Source organism: Phallusia mammillata, chromosome 8 (assembly GCF_965637545.1).
Source record: "Phallusia mammillata chromosome 8, kaPhaMamm4.hap1.1, whole genome shotgun sequence".
In the NCBI taxonomy this organism is placed as follows: Eukaryota; Metazoa; Chordata; class Ascidiacea; order Phlebobranchia; family Ascidiidae; genus Phallusia; species Phallusia mammillata.
This window is the reverse complement of record NC_137259.1, coordinates 4,783,195-4,807,367: the sequence shown is the minus strand read 5'-3', so window position 1 is coordinate 4,807,367 and position 24,173 is coordinate 4,783,195. Positions and strand designations below refer to the sequence as shown.

Sequence of the window (24,173 nt, the reverse complement as noted above, 5' to 3'; positions counted from 1 at the left end):
TCTGCAGTGGGGAAAACGATAATGTGGTAAAAAGTATAATAACTGACAGGATTTTTGTTGGTGCTAAGCAGGAAAGACACGCTTAACGCTTTAAATGTGTGTTCATAAAAGATTCGGTTTCGGCCGAATCGCAACAAATTATTCGGCCGAAACCGAATCTTTGCAAAAGTGGCCGATTCGGCCGAATAAATTCGGCAAACCGAATATTCGGTACATCTCTAGTTTTTACCCAAATTTGCGTTACCCAAAATTATTTACCCTTATTTATTGGGTAAAAAAATCTTTACCCAAAATCGTTTGGGTAAAATGGTATTGATACTCTACGCAAAAGAATTGGGTTGTTTGAGGAAAATGTTGGTGTTGGTACTGTAGCCACAAAATTCAGTTTTTTTTTAACTCAACGTACTCTTTTCTTTTAATGCTTGTGTTTTTGTCAAATTGAACTGTTTTTCCAAGCACTTACGTGTTTAAAACTTTCAAACACTTTCAACTTGGTTAATCCAAACTACGACCGGTTAGTGGAAAATGATACCAATCGAAATTTTTTCGAAAGATCGAAAATAAAAATAATAGAAACAAACAAACAAAATCCCACGCTAAATCGCCCGCCCATTGGGCTTAAAATTGCATCATGCCTGGCTGACCGCCTGCGCTCAACTGCCAAACAAAAAGTGCGGGAATCTTAACTCCCTTGGGCTTTGCTGTTTTGCCCGTTCCTGCGTGCAAGTGCCTACAGCCCTACACTAGCCCTATTATAGGGGAGACTGATGCTGTTTAAAGTAGTGCGAATGTTGATAGTGGAATTCAAGGTTTACCTGATTTTGTCCTAATTGTTCTTGGTGACTTGGACGTCCCACAGAAAGGGATTGATACTTGGAAGTAAGTTTCATAATAATTAATTATTAATGACGTTTATGGTTGAAAAGAGGTTTTTTGTAGCCCTATGTTTTGTTAAATTTTGCGTATGGGATAGCATATTATGGTTTGCATTTGTCTAGATTTGGTAATTTGCTATGTTGCTATTGATTCTTTGCTGGTAATATATTTAAATACTCAGGCAAACATAACATTTGAAGGTTCGAGAGCAGCATTTGGTGATCGTCAGCATTTAACCCATCTTGGTTGTATATGGAGATATTTCATTCGCTTAAAAAATAACCTTGTTTTCTGAACAAAACCCTGTACTGCGAGTGAATGGTATCATCAAAGGCATCACAGCCTTAATTGCATTGTATTGTGTACTTTACTATGAATACTGTATGCATGTTGATAAAGTTTAAATTTTTTGCAAGTATTATTTATGATATTCCAGATTTGTCAATGTATGATTAACTGTGTTGTATGTTGTAATTAGTTTTTTCGTTATGTATTTTCTTCTGTAGCATGTTTGGGAAAAAAGTGTGTTTCTTCTAAAAATAAAACATGAAATCTGTATGATTTTTGGGTAAAAAAACGTTCAATCAATTTTGGGCATAATGTGTTAAAACCCAAAATAACAACCACAGATAATTAGGTAAATTCGAATCATACCCAAACATTTTTGGGTAAATCAATAGGGTAAAACTGTATTTAACCCAACCAGATTTGGGTTTAAATAACCCAAAACCAATTTTGGGTGTCCCCCCAAGATACCCAACGTTTTTGGGTTATTTTTACCCAAATTGGTTTACAGTGTGACGTCACAATTTGCGCTGCAGAACATTTTTTCTGTTTTATGCTACATTTTTTATGTACTTAGATCCAAATGAAAAGAACAGCACATACAACTATATAGTAATTTTTTGACAAAACATTTTTTTAAAACCACTTGAATTAAGTTATCTATGGTTACGTCTCCGAGTTCAGTTTCGCATGATTAACTTGTCCTATTATTATTACCCGTGCCATGAAATTATAGGCCTAATCGCCATGTGCGTAACAGTAATATTAGAAGGCTATTGTCTGAATGCGGTAATGATTGGTTTATTTTACTGTATAACGTGGTTGAGTGAGGCTGTACTTGGCTATGGCTATACTCTGCCATCAAAACTCTCGGAAAACCACTTATGCTGCAATACTCCAAGTTACTGAGATGAAGCCATATAAAATGCTTATGATGCAATAATTCAGTCATGATGGAGAATTAAAAATACTTTAAAAATGAAATGAAAAAAGTGCGAACCACTGTGCTAGGAGGTAGATTACAGTTGACTATCATGGGCCGCAGAATCTCATACAATCATACGGGGGTACCCTAGCACAAATCCATTTGTAAATATTCAATGCCAACCTAGTCATATACTTACGTTTTAATGAATAAACAGCATACATCGTTAAAAAAAACCTACGTACGGCGCAATAAACATTACCTATGCAAATATCAGTTTGCTACATTTTTAGTCATGATTGCGTCTAAAAACCGTTTTGTTTTTAACCGCTAGCTAGCGCAAAAGATTTAAAATAAACAAACAAACCCGTCGTAGTTGTGAGGCGAAATGACGAAGACGACGACATCAAAAAGCGTCCAAACTTCTAACTTGTGTGTCAAATAAACTGAGGTTTTTTATTGTTTGTTTGCACTGGAATGGAGTTTGTAAAAACTTTCACACAGTAGTACCTTTTCAAAGATGTTTGTGTGTCTGTCACTTGCAAACAATATTTAATTTAATCATATATTTGAGATAGGTGTACGAGTTATTTAAAAAGGCCTATAATTTATATCAGAATGAACTTTATCTGACAAAACATGTCAATTAGAAGAGTTAGTCCCATCAACAACAAAGACGAAGATTATGAACTTGACCACATAGGTAAGTTTATTTCTAAAGTCTTTGCATAGTAAAACCAAAAACGTACATAATATTTCACTTTTGGGTCATACCTACTGCAAAAACTAAACAAAAAAATTCGGAAAATGTTGTTTGGAAGAACCTAACACCAACACCTGATCTGTTTATCATGAATGTGGTTTTATTTAAGCTAATTCTATCTTCCCAGCCCATGAAAGCGATATGACATCAATAATTCATTTAACACATGTGAATGTTCAGCACTAGATCTTGCCAGAAGAAGTTAATTCCACAGCTTACACCTGCAGCGGAAGTCTTGCTCAACAAAATATCTGATGTTAATAGTCAATTTTGTGTGAAGTGGAGTTATGTTATGTAGTTGAGAGTTAAGTTAAATTGCAGGTTGCTTGTTTACAAGTTTAGCCAGCATAGATTAGGTTAAGTTTAAGTACTGGTTTAGATGTTTAAACAATCCTATGTTACAAGGTTCTTTTTTTACCAAATGGCAGTAACACAGGCTTATTAAGAGCACAGTATATTCAATAGGAAAAGAGGAACTGATTCATGAATAGTTCATGGATATCATTTATATTGTTGCTGCATTATTATGAAATAATAAAGTCACAGTAATGAGGAGTTGTTTTTACTCAGGTTTTTAGCTTGAAAGTTATTATCAAAGCTGACTTTTACACTATTGCAACTAAATTCAAAGCAGCGATGGCTTCAGGTAAAAATGTTGGTGGTATATTTACTTAAATGGTTTTGCTAAAATCCAAGGCTCAAAAAGTGTCAAATTAGTAAATACTGGCAATAGCAGAATCTCTAATTTAAACATTGACGCAATATTGAGCATGCAAAGTGTTATTTTTTTATGCAACAGTTTTATGCCGTGAACACTTTTTGTAAATCACTGTTTTGATTTTTAGGAAAGCCTCGTCCAGGCAGTGCGGATTCTCGGACAGCCTGGGATAATGATGCTTTCGATAACCAACCTGGCGCAGTCAATACAATCTCCGATGGACTGTATGGTGAGTTTTACTGACAAAACATTGGTGTTTAGAGAAGCCTTTGTCCACCAAAACAATAGTAAAACTTATTGTTGTGCATCACTATACTATCCAGGATTTAATAAACCCTGTAGGGCTACCGTGGAGCAAATATATTACTAGTTATATATCATGCTTAACTAAGTTCATATCAAACCAAAAGGCTTGGACAATCTTTGTGCTAAGGCAGTGGTATCTAAAGTCTAGCCTGATGGACTGTCATGGTCCTTAATCCAATCAAACAAGCTCTACTTTAAAGTTATTCAATGTTAAAAAACATGCCTTTTCTAAAATCAAGTAACTAACAACCCCTGTTTTTAAGAGCCCATACTTCAACCCCTAATTACTCTAGCATTTGCATATTTCTGCCACATCATTTATTTAATTGTGTATAAAATTAGGCCATTATTATGTTGATAAAATTTTGGCCCCTGTTCTAAGGCATGCCCCAAAATGTTGTGTTATAACCTCTACCCAAGTTCATGAAACTGTCTTATTTAGGTTGTGTTTTGTAAATAAATATGCTTTCTGTTGTGCAGACTATGACGATGTTGATACATCCAGTGATGTTTATGTAAACCATGGCAGAAGGGGTCATGACGATGATGATGACAATGAACATAGAAGTAAAGGGATTTGGGCTTCTTTTAAGGGTGGCCTGAGAGGTTAGTACTACCCAACTAAATTATTAGTCTGCTGCGTGTATTAAAAAAATTATATAATTTTTTATTTTTTTTGAATCTAGTGTCACATTTGTATCAAAAAATTCACTGAATTAATTGGCTTTACTTTTATTTGCTTAACTTAAATTATTCTTTTGCAAGTATTGAAAAAAAAGTCTTAATATTTTTATAAATCATGGTAACGTTTTGTTTATAAAATTTACCCAATTTCATGGCCTTTAAAGCAAAGTATGTGATTTTAAATATATTGTAATGGCAATATACATACGGTTTTATGCGAGGTGGGCGACAAACAGTGGCGGGCTGCTATTATATCACTTAGTTTGATGTGATGTGCCAGACTACACCTGTTTTGTCACCTCCAGTGAAAAGTCTTTTGTTTGCCAATCGTGTGCTTTCCATTGTGTTGACACTTATGAGAGCGCTTCAGTTACCCACTTGTCAATATGATATCCTTAAAAACCATTGCCCGCCATGGCTTCCTATCAATACCAGCTACATACTGGTCGCCAATCACCCTCAGGCAATTTAAACAATTCAATTGTCAAAAGCTGATAATTTTTGCGCGATATAACCATTGACATATGCTTTTATCTTGAGTTAATGATTGCGTACATGATTTGATGAGCACGAAAAACAATGGTTGATTATTAACAAAGCATTTATGACATGTTTTTTCACGCAGGTTTATGGGGCACCAGACAAACCGAGGACACCCACCAAGATCGCGAGCTGTACATAAGAACAACCATACGTGAACTGATTATTTATGCTTTTTTCATCATCACATTGTGCATATGTAAGTTCACAGGACTTAGGTTATGTTTCATATTTTTTGGCCTTATTTTCGTTAATGAACATGATCACTTCGAAAATGGTGTCTAGAAAAAAAACGAAACAAATTATTTTTTGGGGTATTTGTAACAATATTCTGCAAATTATTCATTGTGTGGTATTTAGGTAATTTTTTGTTCCTTTAATATGTTTTACTCACTGTGTGTTCATGCAACAGAAAGCTATAAAACAAACTTTTACAAGCATACAATACAATCCATAACAATTTTTTTTCAAAATTGCAACACTTCACCACCCAAAAATTTGGAAAAAAATTTATCTGCTTGTGTTCCGGTATACAGTAAACAATCAAACTGAAAGTCTTTAGAAAAAATACAGAAACGACAATTGGATGTTTTATATCGCTCTATTTGGTTTTTGAGCTCACCGGTTACCCAGTTACTTATATGAATGGGACATACTTACATGAAATTATATGAAACTTACATGAATTTTATTTTAAGTGCGAAATGCATATATTGTTGAGAGTTTGTATAACATGTTATTGTATTGTGTTATGTGCTGCAATGGCTGTGATTGACCTATTGGCACTGGCACTCACCCTGTTACTCCCTTAAGCTCTCTTAAATTAATTAAAAACAATGTCTGAAGTATATAAAGTTGTGCAGTTTTTAAAACATGACATTGTGCCTAGTTATTATTTTACTTCTCACATAAAAACCATATTTAGGAGTTGGTGGCTGTTTATGGTACAAAATATGTTGGCAAACATGACATTCATTGTAATTATTATCAAGTAAATGTATTTGAAATGGTAACGTAGTAATAGCCAGTACCCCTTTTTGTTGATCACATTTTCTTTCTAGAAGCCAAAACTTCAATTAGAGATAATGTGTGTTATTATTGGATCATGACAATAAATTTTTAATGACCTGGAATAATATGTGGCATTAATATTGATAAGTGATCCCTATTTTGAAGACGTCTTGGAACTTCACTAAACCATAAATTGGTAGAAAAATATATTCAGAAAATCGATTAATTTTTAATATTTTTCCAGTGACATTTGGAATGACGAGTTCGAAGCACTTTTATTACACGAAGGTGATGCAGGAACTATTTCTGGATGCTCCGTTTCCGGACACAAAAAACACTTTTAAAGGGATCACAACAATGCATGACTTCTGGAGAGTAAGTTTCATGAAATTAAAGTCATGCTAAAATTCAACGGATTCACATTTGTGGACATAACAATGACAATAAGTTATATTTTGAAAATTTAAAATTTTATTTCTAAATTTTGACTTTTGTTAAGGCTCAGTTTTTTTCTGTAGTATTAGTATTGGACTAATAATGGCAACAGTTATTGCTAAAAAATTTCCAAAATATTTTTTCACTTAGTTCTAGCTCATTTGCAGCAATGTATTAATCTAGCTACTTTTTAAGCACATACTTGTTTTGTATTTCCATTCACAGAAAAATTATGCATGACAAAAATATGTACATGCCAAAAAATCGAAAACATAACATGAAAATTTAACACTCATTTTGTGTGACATTAACACATGTATACCAATAGTTCGCGGAGGGTCCACTTATGGATGGTTTATACTGGGAAACATGGTATAATGACAAGAATGTCTCGGACGAAGAACTTGGATACATCTACTACGAAAACAAATTGCTTGGCGTCCCGCGTGTCAGACAGCTCAAGGTGTGGTGCACTTTTTTCTTTTTTTAATTCCTGTTTTGTAAACATTCCAACTGAGCAAATTTCAATAACTTAGCAGAAATGTGTAGTTTTAATGGTTATACTCTATTTTGTACTAAAAAGTTAAATCAATGGTTCCCAACCGGGGAGGAATTACTTTTAATTTGTACATGTGATTTGTAAATAGACACTTCAGCTCTGGGAATAAAACCTGTGAAGTTGATAAAATACCCGATTTTAAATGATCTTTGTGTGGTTTAGTATCTACTATGTAGTCTATTGGGGAGAAATGAGAATGTTTTGAATTGTTAAGTGGGAAATTTGTTGATAATGGTTGGGAACCACTGTATTAAATGCATCACTTTTTATTTTTTTCAGCAAGGTCAAGTTACTAAACTTATGACAATTACTGAATTCTTTTGTCCAAAAAAAATTTTTGACAAACATTTTATATGGCTCAATCATGTGAAATCAAACCTAACATTAGCTGGAAAGAAACATATGGAGTAATAGATGATTTACATTTAAACCCCGCCCATTTCACGGGCGTGATTTGATTTAGGTTCGAAACGGTTCATGTGAAGTACATCCGGACTTTCAGGATGAAATTCAATCATGCTATGATTCTTACTCCACAGCCAAGGAGGATAAGAATCCATTTGGCCCTGAAAATGGAACTGCGTAAGAATTTATTATAAATTTTATCACTTGTTGGGTTTGAATAAGGATTCTTTTCATAGTTATGGTTTGTAAATGTTAAGTTTTGCACGTTTCACTTGAAAATGTATATTGCGGCCATTTATTTTTAATTTTGTCATTACATGTCAAAGTTTTATGTTGTAAATTTTATAATGTTTCAACTTTTTTATGTTTGCAAATTTAAATAAACTATGTTATGTTACACATTAAAGATTTAGATGATTTAGTGATTGATTTGATAACCTTGATATTTTAATTGACCGAAAATTCTCAAGCCTTCTAAGGCGTTTGTGTTAGCATATAAAATCATTCCTTTTTTACATTGCACTACAAACAGTATGTTTTATTCCCAATTCCAAGAGCTGAATCATTGCTATTCAAGTTAAAAAATCAGAATCAAGTGTTTGAAATACACTTTTGTCCAGGCATCTGTAAATGTAAATCATTATGTCCATATGTGTTTAATAGTCAGCATGTTGGTCATGATTTTTAGTTATTTTCTTGCCACACACATAAGTTATTTTTTCCACAATCAGCACATCTTGGAGTTGATTCTATTTATGTAATTAATTTTCATATGTTGTGTGTAAATTAGCTGGGTTTATTCGACTGAGGATGATCTTGATGGTTCCAGCCACTGGGGTCAGCTTGATTACACTTATTCTGGTGGAGGGTATTACCAGGTAGCAATCGAAAAAGGCTTTACCAAAATTCCAGTCAGTTTGTTTCCCCAAATTTTTTTTAATGCATTTTTGGCACATGGAAAGTTTATTGATTTGAAAACTATAACGAGATACAGACAAGTTTTTAATGAAAAATATGACATTTTGACAACCATTTTGAAACAGTGAAAACAGAGGTAAACATAGCAAAAATTGTTTAAAGAAATTTATTTTCAACTTTATTGTGGTGGGTAAAGATGCTTTTTCATTACCAATAACAAAAATATGAACTTTGAAATGTTGTGATGCACATTAGTATTTCGCATAAAGTCTTAAAAGACAAGGGAATGTTTGCACTTTAAAATAGGAAATATTTTGCTGCACACTTAAAAATCACTTAAACAATTTGAGAATCACTGATTTAAAAAGATAAATGTTTAAAAAAATGACAAAATCCTTGTCAAAAGTTAATGTTTTTTCTTAAACATATTTACTTGTCTGTTTCTTGATAAAGTTGGTTAAAATTTTAGCATTATAAAATTCGTTTTCAACTGACTGTAATATTGGAGCCAATTTTTTATGTTCAGATTTGTTATGTTTTTGTGCGTTGTTGATATTTTAGTTGGGTTTACCCGAACGAAACAATTCAATCATACTGGGGTTATTTAGCCACATACCCAGGTGGTGGCTACTATCAGGTATGAAAAGTATGGGGTGCAAAATTACCAAACTAATTCCAAAATAACATGCTTAATTGCAAATTTTATGTAGAAAGTTAGGCTTTAAAGTCATTTAATATTTATAAATCAATAAAAATCATTAAAATCTTTTAATTTTAGTGGTTTTTCTACAAAATGCATTAAAACATAATAGTAGTGTATTTAATCTGGCATTGTGGCACGAACATTTTTCTGAAAAAAAATGATTTTCTAACCAATTTCCATTTTATTGCTGACTTTTTTTTTTTTAAATTATTGTTTAATCAAGGTTACATTGCATGTTGCATAGCTTTTTAACATTTTCCATAATCCATATGCATGAGTGATTATTTCTTTCAAATCATCTCATGCATTAAAACAAATCATTCAGTTTGAAATTAACATCATACCGAGCTAACATTTTAATTGAAGCTTATTTTAGGATTAGAAAATAAATAAAAACAGCTCAAAAATAATAATGTGTTGAACTGGTAGATTTTTGATATATATGTTTTAAAATAATAAATAGCGATTTTTGAACCAAAATAAATTTTCAAAGGTACCATATTACCTTAAGAATCAATAAACAAATTTGTAAACTTTGGATAAAATGAACAGTATGAACAAATTATCAGTATTATTTGCAACAACTTAAATATCTACATCAGGACTTGGACAACACCAAAGCAAAGTCTTATCCAATGATATCAAGTTTGAAGGCAAATTTATGGTTGGAACGCGGAACTAGGGTCGTGTTCGTTGACTTTACAGTCTACAATGCCAACATCAACTTATTCTGTGTCGTGAGGTATGATCAAACACCACTGTCGTGCACAAACACAAAGGCGTCTTATCTATTTATCATTTGTCAACTTTGTGTGGTGATAGTTGTTTAAGAAATTAATTGATATTAACTTAAAGGCGCTGTTAATTGAACATATTCTTAAATGTTGACATGTTTAGTAGACTACTGTCCATTTTGTTAGTGTTCAAATAAGATTAAATATTTTTACAGATTTGCTATAAAAATATTTTTTGTTCGCTTATTTCATGTTTCTATCATTTAGTACATTATGGATTATACTTTATGTGGTAGCTAACGATTTTAAAAGATATGTTTAATTCTTGGAAAAGAAATTCAAAGAAATTTGTCATTAATTTGCTACAGACAATATAATTTATAAATGTTTTTCCTTAAACAAGTGTTTTCAAAAAGCCCTTTTTGTTTGATTTAATTTGTAATTGATGTTTTCCACTTCAAAATGAATGTTTCGAAAACTTCAAAGTCAGATTTCGTTTTTTTCTATTTTTATGCAGACTTGTGGTTGAATTTCCACCAACAGGGGGCGCTGTTCCATCGTGGAAATTCCGAACCGTCAAATTAATTCGATATGTCACAACATATGATTACTTTCTAATGGCTTGTGAGGTAATTTTTAGTTATTTGCCAATTATGCAAGTAGTCTGCTTGGTTGAGCTGTTACCTAAATACAAGATTTATCATAATTCAGCCCCAACACCTAAACATAACAAGTTAAAAACAGATTTACACAAATCTATGTGTTGTCTGTATGAATTTTCAATTTCCATTATTTTGTTTGGGTATAGATCCTCTACATGCTTTTCATCTTCTACTACATTATTGAGGAGATTCTAGAGATCAAGAAACACAAATGTTCATACTTCAAAGGTGTTTGGAATTGTCTGGATGTCATCATTATTCTGGTAAGCGGTTTTCATTTGTTCCTCTGTTACTATTTCCAATGTGTTGATTTCTTTATTTTTGTGAATTATGATTTAGAATGTTTCTTAACTGAATGTGACAAAAAGGCTGTCAATTTTGTTTTAGTTTCATATTTTGAGATACACTTCAATGTATTACCAATAAAAAAGTGGTATAAACTCAATTGCAAGTTTAGAACCACTGTTTAATAGAGTGTGTGGACTGTTATGATGAATTATAAATGATGAACTATTTACGCCAAATCAAGATGAAACAAACAAACAATGCTTTTGTAGTGCAGTAAATCTCAGTTAATCCGGGCCCGTTTGGACTCAAAATATTGTCCAATTGGGCGAATTTCTTTATAACTGATGTTGATTGGTTTAAGTCTTGCCACATTACAAGTCGTTTGTACCTCGTGTTTTGTCTGAATTAGGTGAAGATCCAGATTAAGTAAATCTGTTTAACCGAGGTTGACTGACCTTAATTTAACTTAAACCACTAAATCTCTTTGTGTTATCAAATGGCTTTTTTCTAATTTCTTGCTTTTTCCAGCTCTCATTAACCGCAATGGCATTCAATGTGTATCGGACAGTAAAAGTGGACGAACTTTTAGAGTTACTGCTCGTAAATCCACTTGTCTACCCTGACTTTGAGTTTCTCGCATACTGGCAGATGCAGTACAATGATATGGTGGCCGTTGTTGTCTTTTTTGCATGGATTAAGATCTTCAAATACATCAGGTAAATTTGTTTTTCATTTGAATCTCTATTACAGTGGATATTTATGCTATTTATGTATTCATTATTCAAAATATGCACAGAATAAGTAAACAGTCAAACAAAATGTGTTCAAAATGAACAACTTTTGATTCTTAGGCATGGAAACAATGCAATTTATTGTTTTAAATTACAGTGTTTGGTGTATCTGCAGTATTTAAAAAAAATAGGATGTTTTAAAATATTCAAAATCATTTTTCAGAAGATGTTTTTTTTAGTAAATATTATCTTGAAGACATTCTTCAAAACATGGTATTTTTCCGACAAGTATTGTAAATTATTGTTGAACTAACACCTGGAAGTTATCATTGCATGCAACCAAGTGTGCAAAAAATAGAAATCACAAACCAGTTAATCTCAAAATTACGTCGAAATTGGTTCCACTTATCATTTAAGTATGCATCCACATAAACTAGTTGTTTCGTTGATTAGATTAAAATAATGCTAAACAGTTTTGGGCTCACTTATCACTTATTTTTGTATTTTAGCCATTTTTAGCCTTTTTGTTTATTTTGAGCCATCTATAAACAGCTGTAGTTTTGAAGCAATAAGTGACAAATAATGATCCTTTGGCATTTCTACCCGCTGTGTGTGGTGATTTTCCTAAAATGTTACCAAAAATGTCCTTTGTTTTGTAACATTATTAGTAGAATTGAGTTTATTTCGCCTGGTGAAACAAATCTGTTCATAAGTTTTATAAGGAAAATGTACCGCCCAAATAGACGTAAAAGGGGGCATTTATTGTTCAAACGTTTTGACAAATGCTCATGCCATCATCAGTGATACAAAGGGCCACATCAGTTACACCCGTTTATAACCACTTGAGTCACAAAAAAGATTAATAAAAAGGTGCGAAACAAGCGTCGCAGAAAGACAATAGAACGATTTTTATGTCCATTTGGGTCGTTATTTTCCTATTTAAACTTAGAAAAACACAAAATCAAAAACTACAAACCTTTCATAAAATTTCAAATCATATTTCACTAGTATTTACGTGGGAACTCCCTAACCGGTTACCAATCACTTTTCAGTTTCAACCGAACGATGACGCAGCTCCAGTCGACCTTGTCCCGATGTTCCAAGGACATCGCTGGATTCGCCATTATGTTTTTCATCATATTCTTGGCCTATGCTCAACTTGGCTATCTCGTGTTCGGAACACAGGTTAAGGATTTCAGCACCTTCTCTGAAAGCATGTGGGTATTAGTTTTTTGATGTTATAGAAGTAAATAACGTTAAGATGAACATAAATTCAAAACTGGGATCGGCACTGAAGCGTCTATGTAGACCAGCGATCAGGGCACACTTATGTATAAATCACAGTATGCCAGGCCCATTGAAGGGTAGATTTTTTCTAGTCTGCGCATTGCTATGTGGGAATGCTTGGTGACTGACTGATTCGGTATAAAGCCTTCAATGGGCCTGCCGTACTGTGGCGAAGTAAACGAAAGGATTTTATTTGAAAAAATATAATATCAACGTTTTAAGTGATTTAAAAAAATTAATTTTATCGCATCAAATTGATTGACAATAGCGATAAAAAAAGGGCATAACAAAATAGAGTCGATTTTTTGAAAACTTTTCGAGTTTGTCAATAAATAACTTTGCCTGGTAATTCAAGGCTTGGTTCATAAAAAAATTATGACGAACTGGAAAAAAGTTTTAAAAATTTTCAAATTTCTGTTTCAAATAAATCTTGACGTTCAATAATCTGACCCTATGTAAACGGTGTTTGACCAAAATAAGGATGTATATATACGTACAAAACCCAACAGCTTGCGTTGTTGTTGTTGCTCCTAATTCATTCATCCAAACGCTTACAGTGTTGTCGAACTACGTAATATTTTGTCCCAATGTTCTCATGTATTTTCGGATATTGTAAAACACTTGTTTCCCCCCCAATTAATGGATCAAGCTTACCGCACCTCTAATCCTGTACTTTGCATTGAACTGCGTCGGTTATATGACAGAGCGTGTTTATCGATTGAAAGTTTATTAAAGGATTGCTGTATGGTTTTTTCAGTTTTACCCAGTTCCGTATTATTCTTGGTGATTTCGATTTCCATGAGCTAGAAGCGGCTCATCGTGTACTCGGTCCAATCTTCTTCATGACTTACGTTTTCTTCGTCTTCTTCGTTCTGCTGGTAAGTTCCAAGTGTTGACATCTTTACTGTTTTTTGGCCCCTAAAAATGTTGTTAGAAACTGTGACAAAATTGTTATGTGTAATGCGGTTTAAGTGGTATAGAACAGATTCATTGCGGCTTCTCAGTCGACTGCTACCGACAAACTGGGGTGCTGTAAGGAAGCCAGACTATAGTATATACGCTATAGCTTAAACGGCCAATATCTTGTGAAGTATCTTGCACTGATGTAACCCCATCGGTCGAAACAGTGTGTATTGTTTGTACTTTAAAATTGTTGTTTTCCAAATTCAACCGAACCTAGTTTATAAACAAAATACCAGGCATTTTGAGAATGGGTCAACCAGTTTTTTTCCATGGAAATTGTCACTTTTTTGTGTAACTGTCATTTATTGCGTAATGACCTGTTGTCAAATTAAAATTTGAGGTCCAATGCAAACGAAATTAGTTTTCTTAAACAGAAAAAATCATCAATGTACAAAAATCCTTCAATATAAGCAGACTTGGACAACTAGATTTTTTTTCGGCATTTCAAATTAGATTAGAATTAAAATTAGAGCATCTCCTTTTTTGAAAATTAGATTAGAATTAGAATTAGAATTTTCTCAAAATCTAGAAATTAAACTAGAATTCAAACTAGAATTAGATTTAAGCAAACCAACTTTAGTTTGTTTCAAATTTGAACTTGTAGATTTGCACGTTTAAAACAATACGATTCGGTGCATCTAAAACGTGTTTGAACGGAGCTGAGTGCCAAATTTCACTGAAAAACGTGTTTCAGTGATGTAGTTTGGTCTTGTTAATTGCATGGTTTTGTGCGCTTTTGTAACAAAATGCATGCTCAGATCACATACCTAAAAGTGCCGTTGGACAAACTAGCGATTTTGGGAAAACTGTGAATTAGATTAGAATTAGAATTAGAGCTGACTCGATAATTCTGAATTAGATTAGAACTAGAATTACCGCCATTTTGCTCTAATTTACCCAATTAGACAACTAGAATTATCTAGTTGTCCAAGTCTGAATATAAGGTGTTAAGTACTTGACTTTGTTTCACGTGCGTTTGATAGAAAAGTCTCTTATAGCTCAGCTTATGAACAATTGAAAATTGCCCTCATTCAATACATAAGAGCTCTCGACTTAGCTCACTCAAGTCAAACTGATGCGGTTAACTTCAATTTGAAATTCGCTGAAGTGTTAGAACTGTTTACCACATTTGTGTATTTTAAGTTAAATTTGAACTTTTAGGCAACGAAATAAGTGACTAAATATTATTAAACAAACATATTATGGGAATGCGTAAAACAAAATAAGTTGAGCTCTTTCTGAACTCCTAGCTCATCCCAAATTATCTTGAAACATTTAGTATCTGAATATTTAGCTGTTTAAATTGTGCGTCTTTGGACGTTTTAAAGGTATAAGTCATGTGTACAATGTTCAGTATTAAATAAACTGTTAAATGCATTTGGTGTAGCCACAAAACCTATTCCATTTACGGACATTTTTTTCATTGTCTGATTTAAGTTTTCCACCCAAAATTACTACCCCTTTTAATACACTTTATTTTTAGCGTTGTTGGTATAAAGTGATATATTTTTTTAGAACATGTTCCTTGCTATCATCAACGATACATACTCTGAAGTTAAAGCTGAAATCTCGATGCAAAAAAGCGAATTCGAAATTTCCGACTACATCAAACGGGTAAGAACCGAATAGAAGACTTTATTTCGATCCGTAAAATAAAGTCCAACTTTGCATACCCCTAATCGGTCATACATTTTTTCATGCAAAAATAAAAGGGTAATAACCAAGCAGTTTTTTATGGACAGTAATGTTCTGACATCCGAAAAGCTTTATCAACCTGCCTTGTGTTGGTTCGAATCCCACCACAGGTTGCGTTTTAGGCCTTATAATTCGCTAGCAAACGTATGCATTAATGCTGAAATGTTAGCTTTTTTATGTTTGCTATGACGTACGCCTGGTGTTTTACTTATTGCATGTATTTGTATGTGGTACCTTACACCATCTTTAACAGACAGACACAGGCCGGGTTCAGGCTTTAGTTTAAATAAAACGGGCTTAATTCGGGCCTGACTTCATACCAGGCCACATTTCTGTCCCAAATTTCCTTAGTAAATCCTAACTTTCGGGCCAAATTTGGACTTTATTTCAACATACTCTTGCGCTCACTTACAACTCTGTTTGAAACATACATGCCTTAATTAAACTACCAATTACCTACCATCGCATAACTCGCCATGTATTTTCATTTACCATAAATACGGCAAGTGTATTTAATTCTATGTTGACCATGTATTAGGGTTACAATAAAGTATTGGAGAAGCTTTCACTGAAGAAGGATCGAATTCGGGATATCCAAGATGCGATCCATTCAGCAGATTTAAACCAAGATCGACAGCTTGACTGGGAGGAATGGAGACTCGACCTAAAAATGTAAGATTCACTTTATTTAATATTTCAGCTATTCTATTTGAATAAGGAAATGATGTTAAATAGGCAAAAAAATGGATTTTAATGCCTTAAAGTTTAATCTGGTTCTAGTACAGTGTCTGTTTTTCAATGTTTTTTTGAACTCACGAATCTATTGGCCAGGAAAGACTTTTGAGGTCAAATGTCATTTTTATTTTAGTTCAAGTGTGAAAAATTGTATTGCCCAAAAAATAATTTGTTTACATAAAGTGACCAGCCTAAATATAGAATACAATCTTTATGGCTTCTTAATACAAAAAAATAGAATACAAGACTTCATAATGAACGCCTGTTCCATGTTTTTTCAATTATACTAAATACTGATGTTTCTTAAAAGTTGTAATGATTTGGTTTTCCAAATTTTAACAGGACGCCTTGAAATTGTTTACAGGCGGGGAATACCCGATGCCGAGATCGAAGCGGTTTTCGCGAAATATGACCAGGACGGCGATATGGTGCTAAACGAGAACGAACAACGAAAACTACAAGCAGACCTCGAGAAACAAAAGGTTTGTGTGGAATAATTTACAGCAGTGTTTCCAAAAAGTTTTTTTTTTAATTTTTCTAGCGCAGTTTTGATGTTTCGTAAAGTTTTCGCGTACCACATATATCCCAACATATTTACTGTCAATACACAAGTGAAAACATTTAAAACCTCCTGATAATCATAATATTTTGATTCCATTCTTGTCAAACTCTTGACAAGCAATGTAGTTCCTTGCGTTGTTTATGATCAAGAAATTTTAGCAACTTTGCTTTACCAAAATTGTAAATATATTCACAAATGAACAAGCGAAAAAGCGATTAAATGCGAAAAAAATGTCTAAATGCGAAAATATATACGAAACCAAAAATTTTGTTGTTGGTCGATTAACTGTTTACCCGTCAACGGTGTTAATAAAATACGCGCCATTTTTTGAAGGTCGCATGCCCTACTATACAACTTTTTCGTCCAAACCCGATTAACTGGTGTGGGAGAGATTATAAATCTACATGGGTTTAAGCGTCATGCCCTACGTAAGCTTCGACGATATACATCTTTCCCTATTTTCCTCTGCGCATATACATTGCGAATAAAAGGCAGGAAAGCGAATTAATTTCAAGTATATCCTAAAATACATACCCTTATACCACTAAGAAGGTCCTATCGGAAATATATATTAACTTGGGGGGTTCCAACACCCTCCCAAGTGGATCCGAGTCTTACCGTAGTGACGTAGGTCATTAATAAGTCATGTGAGATCAATAAATAATTAATTCTTTAAGGCCCGAAAATTCCATGTTATTTTCGCGGTATGTCTACAGAGACCTTTTCATCAGAACGACAATAAAATTATGCGAAGGAATTAAGCTTATTTGAAAAGCATTGTTAGCAACTACAAAATATTTGTATTATCGGCCTTTGGGAGGACTAACTGTTCCGCTAATAAAGATTCTGGTTACGTAAAGTATATATAAATATTGTTGTTTTTACTCTGTTTTTTTTTCTATTCTTATATTTAAGTTGCATAAGTTTTTCTAATTGTCATAAGTTATGACCTTTCAAATTAAGACTTTGAAACTGATTTCTTGTGCTAAGAACTCTAACTTAAATAATAAAAAAACACTGCAATAACTTACTAAAGAAACTTTACTTTACTTCCCATATCATAACAATAGGTTTTTTTTCCAAACAAAATCCAAAACTTTTAATCTAGTTCACCCATGAATCAAGTTATTAGGATTGGGTATATTACAAGATCACCGTAAATATAAAATTTCAATTAAAATTCGGGTTGAATTTAAGTAAGTATAACTTGATTTTGAACCAGCATTTGAGGTATGTGTCATGTTAATGTTAACAAATTCTAAAGAAGGCAAACCTAAAACTACAATAAGGATCGAACAATGTATTCATTTCAGTAATTTTCGCCCAAAGAAGATTTCACACCCTATTTCTATTCTACTGGTGTATCGACTAAGCCACAAATAGTTTTTTTGCAGTTGTATTAAAAAGGTGAAAACAGGAAGGGCTTGGGTATTGCCAATACATTTTGATGCTAACATTTTATAAATTGCTGTAATCATTCATGAAATTCGCAATGGCGCTATAAATAACTTTCTTTGAAAACATTATTTGTACAAAATTTATGACAGTTCTGTTTTTGAAAAGGCTGCTTTTTAGATGTGAATCTATTAGTTCTAAGCAAGATAATAATAATTGTTTCAATTCAGAAGATATGCCATAGCTAAAACTGTAAAAAGCATGAATTATAAACACACCACTATATTTATACTTATAATACTCCGCAATAGACAATCAAAACACTTGAAAAACAAACAATAACTTAGGCAACGCGTATTGTTTAACTTGGCGCAGCAGGGCAGTAGTCAGTCCTGGTGCTAGCGAGTTTGTTTAATTTTGGTTTCGCGATGCCTTTGTGCGTTTCACCCACGGTTGAAAACGAGAGAGCACGTCAAAGCGTAGAGGTTACGCCTCACCTAAACCACACCCTGCCGACTTCTAAACTCAGGCGCTTAAACTTGTCATAGTGGGTCATGTCGGTAGAAAAGGGGAAACCAAACACTTATGCTCAAACACCGGGAATAATAATTAGATTTAGGACTTTTGTAAAGGTTAATAGCGTTAGTTTTGTGGTCATTTTGCGGTAATAAATAGTTTAAAGGCATTGTTTTATGGTATGTTACTTGGAACTTTTTGTCCACATGTTTTATTTTACATCCTTTTTGTGTACTATTTTTATTAACAAAAACAGTACAAAAACACTTTAAACCAGTGGTTCCCAACCTTATTCGACAATTTCCCTAATTACATTTTCATTTAGAAACCTCTGTCGCACAAGCTAAAACAATATTCTTCCAGGAAAAACGTCAATCGTTTCAAATCCCATTCAGGGCAAACAAACAAACTCATCCACATTTTGCTTTTAGGCCGAGCTGAGCAACGAGCTGGACGAAATCGAAAGAGACAAGAACGACAGCGCCGGTGCGACATCCAGCGGTCGACCTGCGTCTGCCCGATCAAAGGGTGCCCTGAGTCACGTGAGCTGCAACGATTCAGCCAATGAGAGCGATGACGAAGACGATGACGATGACGAACGACGAGTGAGCTCGAAAAACATGGTTTCCAAAGATGACTTTCAAGTGTAAGTTACCCTCTAACTATAACCCATTTGTTCTTAACCTTTTTATTATTGTTGATCGCTAAAGGCAATTAGATCAGGGTTTTTACCCCATTTCCCTCAAAAATGATAAAATATGACGTCACAAAATTTAAATGTGATGACGTAAATTACCCCTGCAAAATGTCAAATGGGTAACTATCCACTGGCTATTACTAAATGTAGTTGTGACGTCACAATACGACAGGTACGTCACAATATTCGATCAATTTTGGATTTGTCGTCACTGACCGTATGAATAGTGGTGGTATTAGGTCTTTTTCTAAAGTCGGTTTTAGTGGTATAAGGGAAAAAATGTGAAGAGTGCTTGAGATTTGAGTGAAGTAGTTTGTTGATACTCGCTCCAAACCATATCGCTCTGGACGTTTTTGTGAGAAAGGGTCGAAAACTATTGTTAGGCTTCAAAACAGAAGTAATTCGGTTTGAAAATAATTACATATTTATTTATGGTTTTATACATTGGTATTCGTCTTATTTTTGTTCAAATAATTAATATTTTTTAATAATAATTTTTGTACATGTTATTTCTGCCTATGATTTTGTAATATTTACAGTAATGTTGCAAATAAAAAAATCATACCATTGTTACATTCCACTTAATCAATGACAGTTTTTATTCAAACAAAAAACGGTTAGGTATAGTATCTCCCTCTTCTGTTTTGTGTTATTCATTTTTTTAAACATAATGTTTTTTAAATATGCCTTGTCATATGGGAACGGTATAACGCATTCAGTAGGCCTGGCGTACTATGATTTATAAATGATTGTGTCTTTATCGCTGATCTGCATAAACGAACGAACTGGTGATCCCAGTATTAAACTTGTGTTCATCAACTGCTATTTTCCTCATGCATTTTATATTTTGCGATTTTCGGACGAAGGCTGCCATCATTTATCCATAAATATACATTTTCGTGCACCAACCTTTCACGAGTGCCAGAAAATTTAGCTTTTTGTTTATTTAACAGTTTGACCCGACGCGTGGACAGAATGGAACACAGTATCGGTTCGATTGTTTCCAAAATCGATGCGGTGATTGTCAAATTAGAAGCAATGGAAAGGGCAAAGCTGAAACGCCGCGAAACAATGGGAAAACTTTTAGACAGCATCACTGAGGTAAGTAACGTGACCTAATACCTAATGAGTTAAGTTAAGTAAAAACGAAAAAATTGCTTGCTTTAAATTTCATGAAGGATAAATCAAGTGAAAGACCAGTGCCTCAGTAGATGATTTTTGTTTAAATTGTTCCATTTTCAGTTTAGGCGATGCATGAATTTGCAGCTTTTTCTTTTTAAAAAAAAGATATAGTTAGTTTGCGCAGAAACTTTGCTATTGGAAACATAATGTGCCTATATAAGATGTTAAACAGATGCTTACGGAACTAATTTTCTAATGCTGTTAATTGAATACTATTCCCGTTACCTACCCACAACAAAACCGCGATTTCATATATTTTGCCTTTATCCACATTCTAACAAACATTACAAGACAAAATGTAAGCACAATTTATTTGTATTTTTCTTTTGCGCTATGAGTTATCCAGTTATCTGGCCGACTTGGTCAAATTAGTGAGTTCCTTGCAGAAAAATGAGGTGGCTGAAACCAAAGCTAAACTTCAACACAGTACGATGAGACCGGAAACGTCAAAGAAGTCAGACAAAAAGAAAACACAAACTCGAAAATAGCGTTAATTGAAGCAAGGCGAAAATACAAACAGAAAACAGACTTTTACGAGTGTTTTCGGCTGCTAAAGCGAAACGGTTGCAGAGAGCTTAGAATCCCGAATGTTAAATAAATAAAGGAAGGTTTGAGTCTCAACATAGCATAACATTGGAGTTACAGTTGACAGGCGGATAGATAGTGAGTATTAAGTGTTAAAAAACGTTTGGCCACGTTGATTATACCATAGTAATCAAGTAGTAGAAGCCAGGCAAACAAGTCCAAGGCAATGTTTTTTTGCAGCACGTGAGGTTAGTACTTCATTTTTTTTTCTTTTAGACAATGCATTTCTTGTGTTTGATAAGGTTACAATTAATGACAATTAAACCAGTTCGAAACAGAAATAATGCGTTTTTTGACAGCGTTACCTAAAATCTTACTCAAGGGCCATGGCAGCGACTTTAAGATAAAATTCGCTGTGTTTACTGCTCAATTTATCACCAAATTTTTCACCCTATCTGTCCAGAACCAAAGTCTATTTGTATCGTTTACTTAATTCGCTTTATTTATTCTGAATGAATATATTTGTAAAATATTCCAATTTAACAAACACAGGATGAAAAACTTGGAAGATCGGACGAGGAGCTGAGACGGGAACAAATGGAAAGATTGGTTCGGGAGGAATTGGAACAATGGGATTCAGACGCATCTTTGTCATCATCGAGTCGCCGTGTCAACCGACCAGCATCCGGTAAAAATGCGATTTAGTTTAGTTTGTAAATGTTAACGCCCAGCGACCAATTAAAAAGCGCATAATATACTTTGTTAAGAGATTAATGTATACGTTTGGCCAAAAAATACAATGTTTAAAACGGTAGAACATGAAAGTCTTGAGTACAAAACTTTTTATATTTTTTGCGTTGCAAAACACTAAGTACTGAGCAACCCCATTTTTTTGTGTAGGCCGTTCTATCGCTTCGACGGCGTCCGGATCCTCAGGGTCACGTGGTTCCATTACCGGGTCACGTGCCTCGGTTTCAGGTTCCCGCGCTCGGCTCCCTGGCGGACCACACGGAAGCAGTTCTGCGTGATTTCACCCAAAACCCTACACCACACTCTGTACTGTACAGGTCGTAGTAGCGTACAGCGTTGTCACCGGATGAGCTATTCGTATTTTCCCGTACGTGATTTTCGCTTTTTTACTTACCGCTCCTGTAATTTATTATTGTGTTCCTGTGAAGCTGAACAGGAGGCTGCGGTTCTGCCGAACAGCAGGTACAAGTGCGCTTTTCTTAATATTTGTTTTATTTTCCAATGTTAAACATCAAAATAACTAAACCCAAAACTCTTAATGGGATGGGATGATATGTACATTCACCAATATTTAGACAATGGCTAATTTTTGGTGTTAAACAACTTACGAAAGAAAGTATGTTTACAAAGTGACATAACAGTACAATGTTGAAGTACCCACCACTCCCCAAATGAAATTTAAAAGCAGTTCCTGTCATATCCACCCTTTATAGGTGCTAATTGCAAAACGTGCTAGTAGGGCAGTGACTTAAAACGTTCATGAAACTACATTTCAAGTGACTGTGTGTTTCTTTTATCTGAAACCTTCGTTTTCACCACTCTTAGCACTATAGTTATTCACGAAACTGTCAAGTTACACTCGTTCATTTCTTATACTCGTTTACACACACTTTCATTGCAATTGATCACTAGTTCATTCACATAATCACGGCACATTGTACAGCTAGTGTTAAAATCACCCAGTCGATATCATTGCTTCATGATGCCAAACTCATGGAGTCGACATGCTGCAATGATTGTCCTGTGTTAGAGTATGTTGTAGGTGTTGTTTTTATGTCAGAACAGTATTTCTTGTTGTTTTAGTGGTTGTAGCCATTTTTCCGGTTTTTAACCCTGCACTCATCTGGTTTCTACGTAAATATAAAAGAATTTTTAAGCTGCATATCATTATAGTTTAGACAAAAAAAATCAACACAAATCCTAACATAGCTTATTTGAAACTTTCAATTGCCTTGAAAAACATTGTCCTTATTTATGTTAACTCTAAGCCAACCTATTTTTCAGGCTTACTTCGTCTGTAATTTTAAACGCACGGTTTTTTTTAATTTCTTTTTTTCCTGTTCCGAATTTTGTAGCCAAGAATGCTCGTTCCACCGAAGTAGTTATTTAGATATGGTGCATTGTTTTTACCCATCTATCACTCACAACATCAACTTCTTGCCTTTTATCCCGTGGTGGGATTCAAATTTTTGTCAGCCGGTTCTATCACAAAAGTCATATTTTTCAGGCGATTCTGTTAATACAAAAAGTTCATTGACAGTAACCAGTAATGCTAACCGGTTCGCTGATTTTATAGAATTTCGTGAGACGGTCCTATAGAACCGGTGCTGAATCCCACTACTGATTTTATCCAGTAACTAGCTATTGCAGGGTAACCATAGAAATCAAAAATTTTATTGCACAATTTTGGAAAACAGTTGTAATCTGGTTCTTTCACTCCTATTTGTTTTTATCTTTTTGTTTTTTGGAGATTTTACTCGTTTTTTTCGCACGTGTGACCGAAGATGAGATTTCCAGATAATCTATCTCGTTGTTCACTTATTTTTTCACACTGTTTGCGACCTAGTTTTTTGACAAAGCTAACTACAAAGTTTTCGAATTCCCTTATTAAAATCATTGATCTAAAAACTATTTCGCAAAAGCTTAACAAAATTGCAAACAATAATCTCCAAATTAATGCAAAATCTTAATTTTTAAAGTTTTGAAACTTGACATGATCCAAACTTGTACAACCTGTGAGCAAAAAGTAACATGCATTTAACTGTTTTATCGTTGCCCACGGATAGCCCTAAATTAGTTTTTACATATTTTTTCTATTGTACAAGTGGTGCTTTACCGGTGCCATGCTCGACGTACTTCTGTAGTTAGGTGTCAATACAACCTGTTTGTGACGCATTTTGTTGTGTTTTCTTTTACCAGGATAGGCTGCAAATAGCAAAGTATGCATTGACGGCTCCACATAATTAAGTTAAGCTAATACTACCAGAAGGCAAAACATATTTAAGTTCGTGAGGGTTGTAAATTTTCCTAGCTCAAAAGAGCC

The 24,173-nt window shown here is 33.8% G+C and overlaps 1 protein-coding gene and 1 long non-coding RNA gene across 4 annotated transcripts; both read left to right on the top strand.

Annotated features, from left to right (window-relative positions):
• The first annotated feature begins 623 nt into the window (after window positions 1-623).
• Window positions 624-1,437, top strand: LOC145205207 (uncharacterized). The gene is made up of 2 exons (XR_013853615.1): window positions 624-879; window positions 1,058-1,437. It is a non-coding gene; the product is annotated as an uncharacterized LOC145205207 (long non-coding RNA).
• Window positions 1,438-2,636: 1,199 nt separating this feature from the next.
• Window positions 2,637-24,025, top strand: LOC145204492 (polycystin-2-like). Of its 3 annotated transcripts, none has more exons than XM_080077067.1 (21): window positions 2,637-2,789; window positions 3,695-3,796; window positions 4,354-4,479; window positions 5,183-5,296; window positions 6,353-6,483; window positions 6,872-7,006; window positions 7,566-7,684; window positions 8,987-9,062; window positions 9,731-9,870; window positions 10,380-10,491; window positions 10,671-10,787; window positions 11,341-11,528; window positions 12,596-12,760; window positions 13,588-13,708; window positions 15,309-15,407; window positions 16,027-16,160; window positions 16,588-16,705; window positions 19,128-19,342; window positions 20,347-20,494; window positions 21,653-21,788; window positions 22,001-24,025. In XM_080077067.1, the coding sequence occupies exons 1-21, from the start codon at window positions 2,726-2,728 to the stop codon at window positions 22,126-22,128; spliced, it is 2,688 nt and encodes an 895-aa protein (XP_079933193.1). In that variant the 5' UTR covers window positions 2,637-2,725; the 3' UTR covers window positions 22,129-24,025. The 3 variants fall into 3 exon arrangements, with proteins under 3 accessions (XP_079933193.1, XP_079933192.1, XP_079933194.1); XM_080077066.1 differs by lacking the exon at window positions 8,987-9,062 and adding an exon at window positions 8,298-8,385; XM_080077068.1 differs by lacking the exons at window positions 2,637-2,789; window positions 8,987-9,062 and adding exons at window positions 3,410-3,495; window positions 8,298-8,385.
• The last annotated feature ends 148 nt before the right edge of the window (window positions 24,026-24,173 follow it).

Excerpts from the sequence above, each read along its gene's own strand:
- LOC145204492 (XM_080077066.1), top strand. The coding sequence starts at position 2,726 with ATGTCAATTAGAAGAGTTAGTCCCATCAACAACAAAGACGAAGATTAT. Across the intron at positions 2,790-3,694 it reads TTATGAACTTGACCACATAG|GAAAGCCTCGTCCAGGCAGT; the intron begins GTAAGTTTATTT and ends TTTGATTTTTAG. Across the intron at positions 15,408-16,026 it reads TTTCCGACTACATCAAACGG|GGTTACAATAAAGTATTGGA; the intron begins GTAAGAACCGAA and ends ACCATGTATTAG.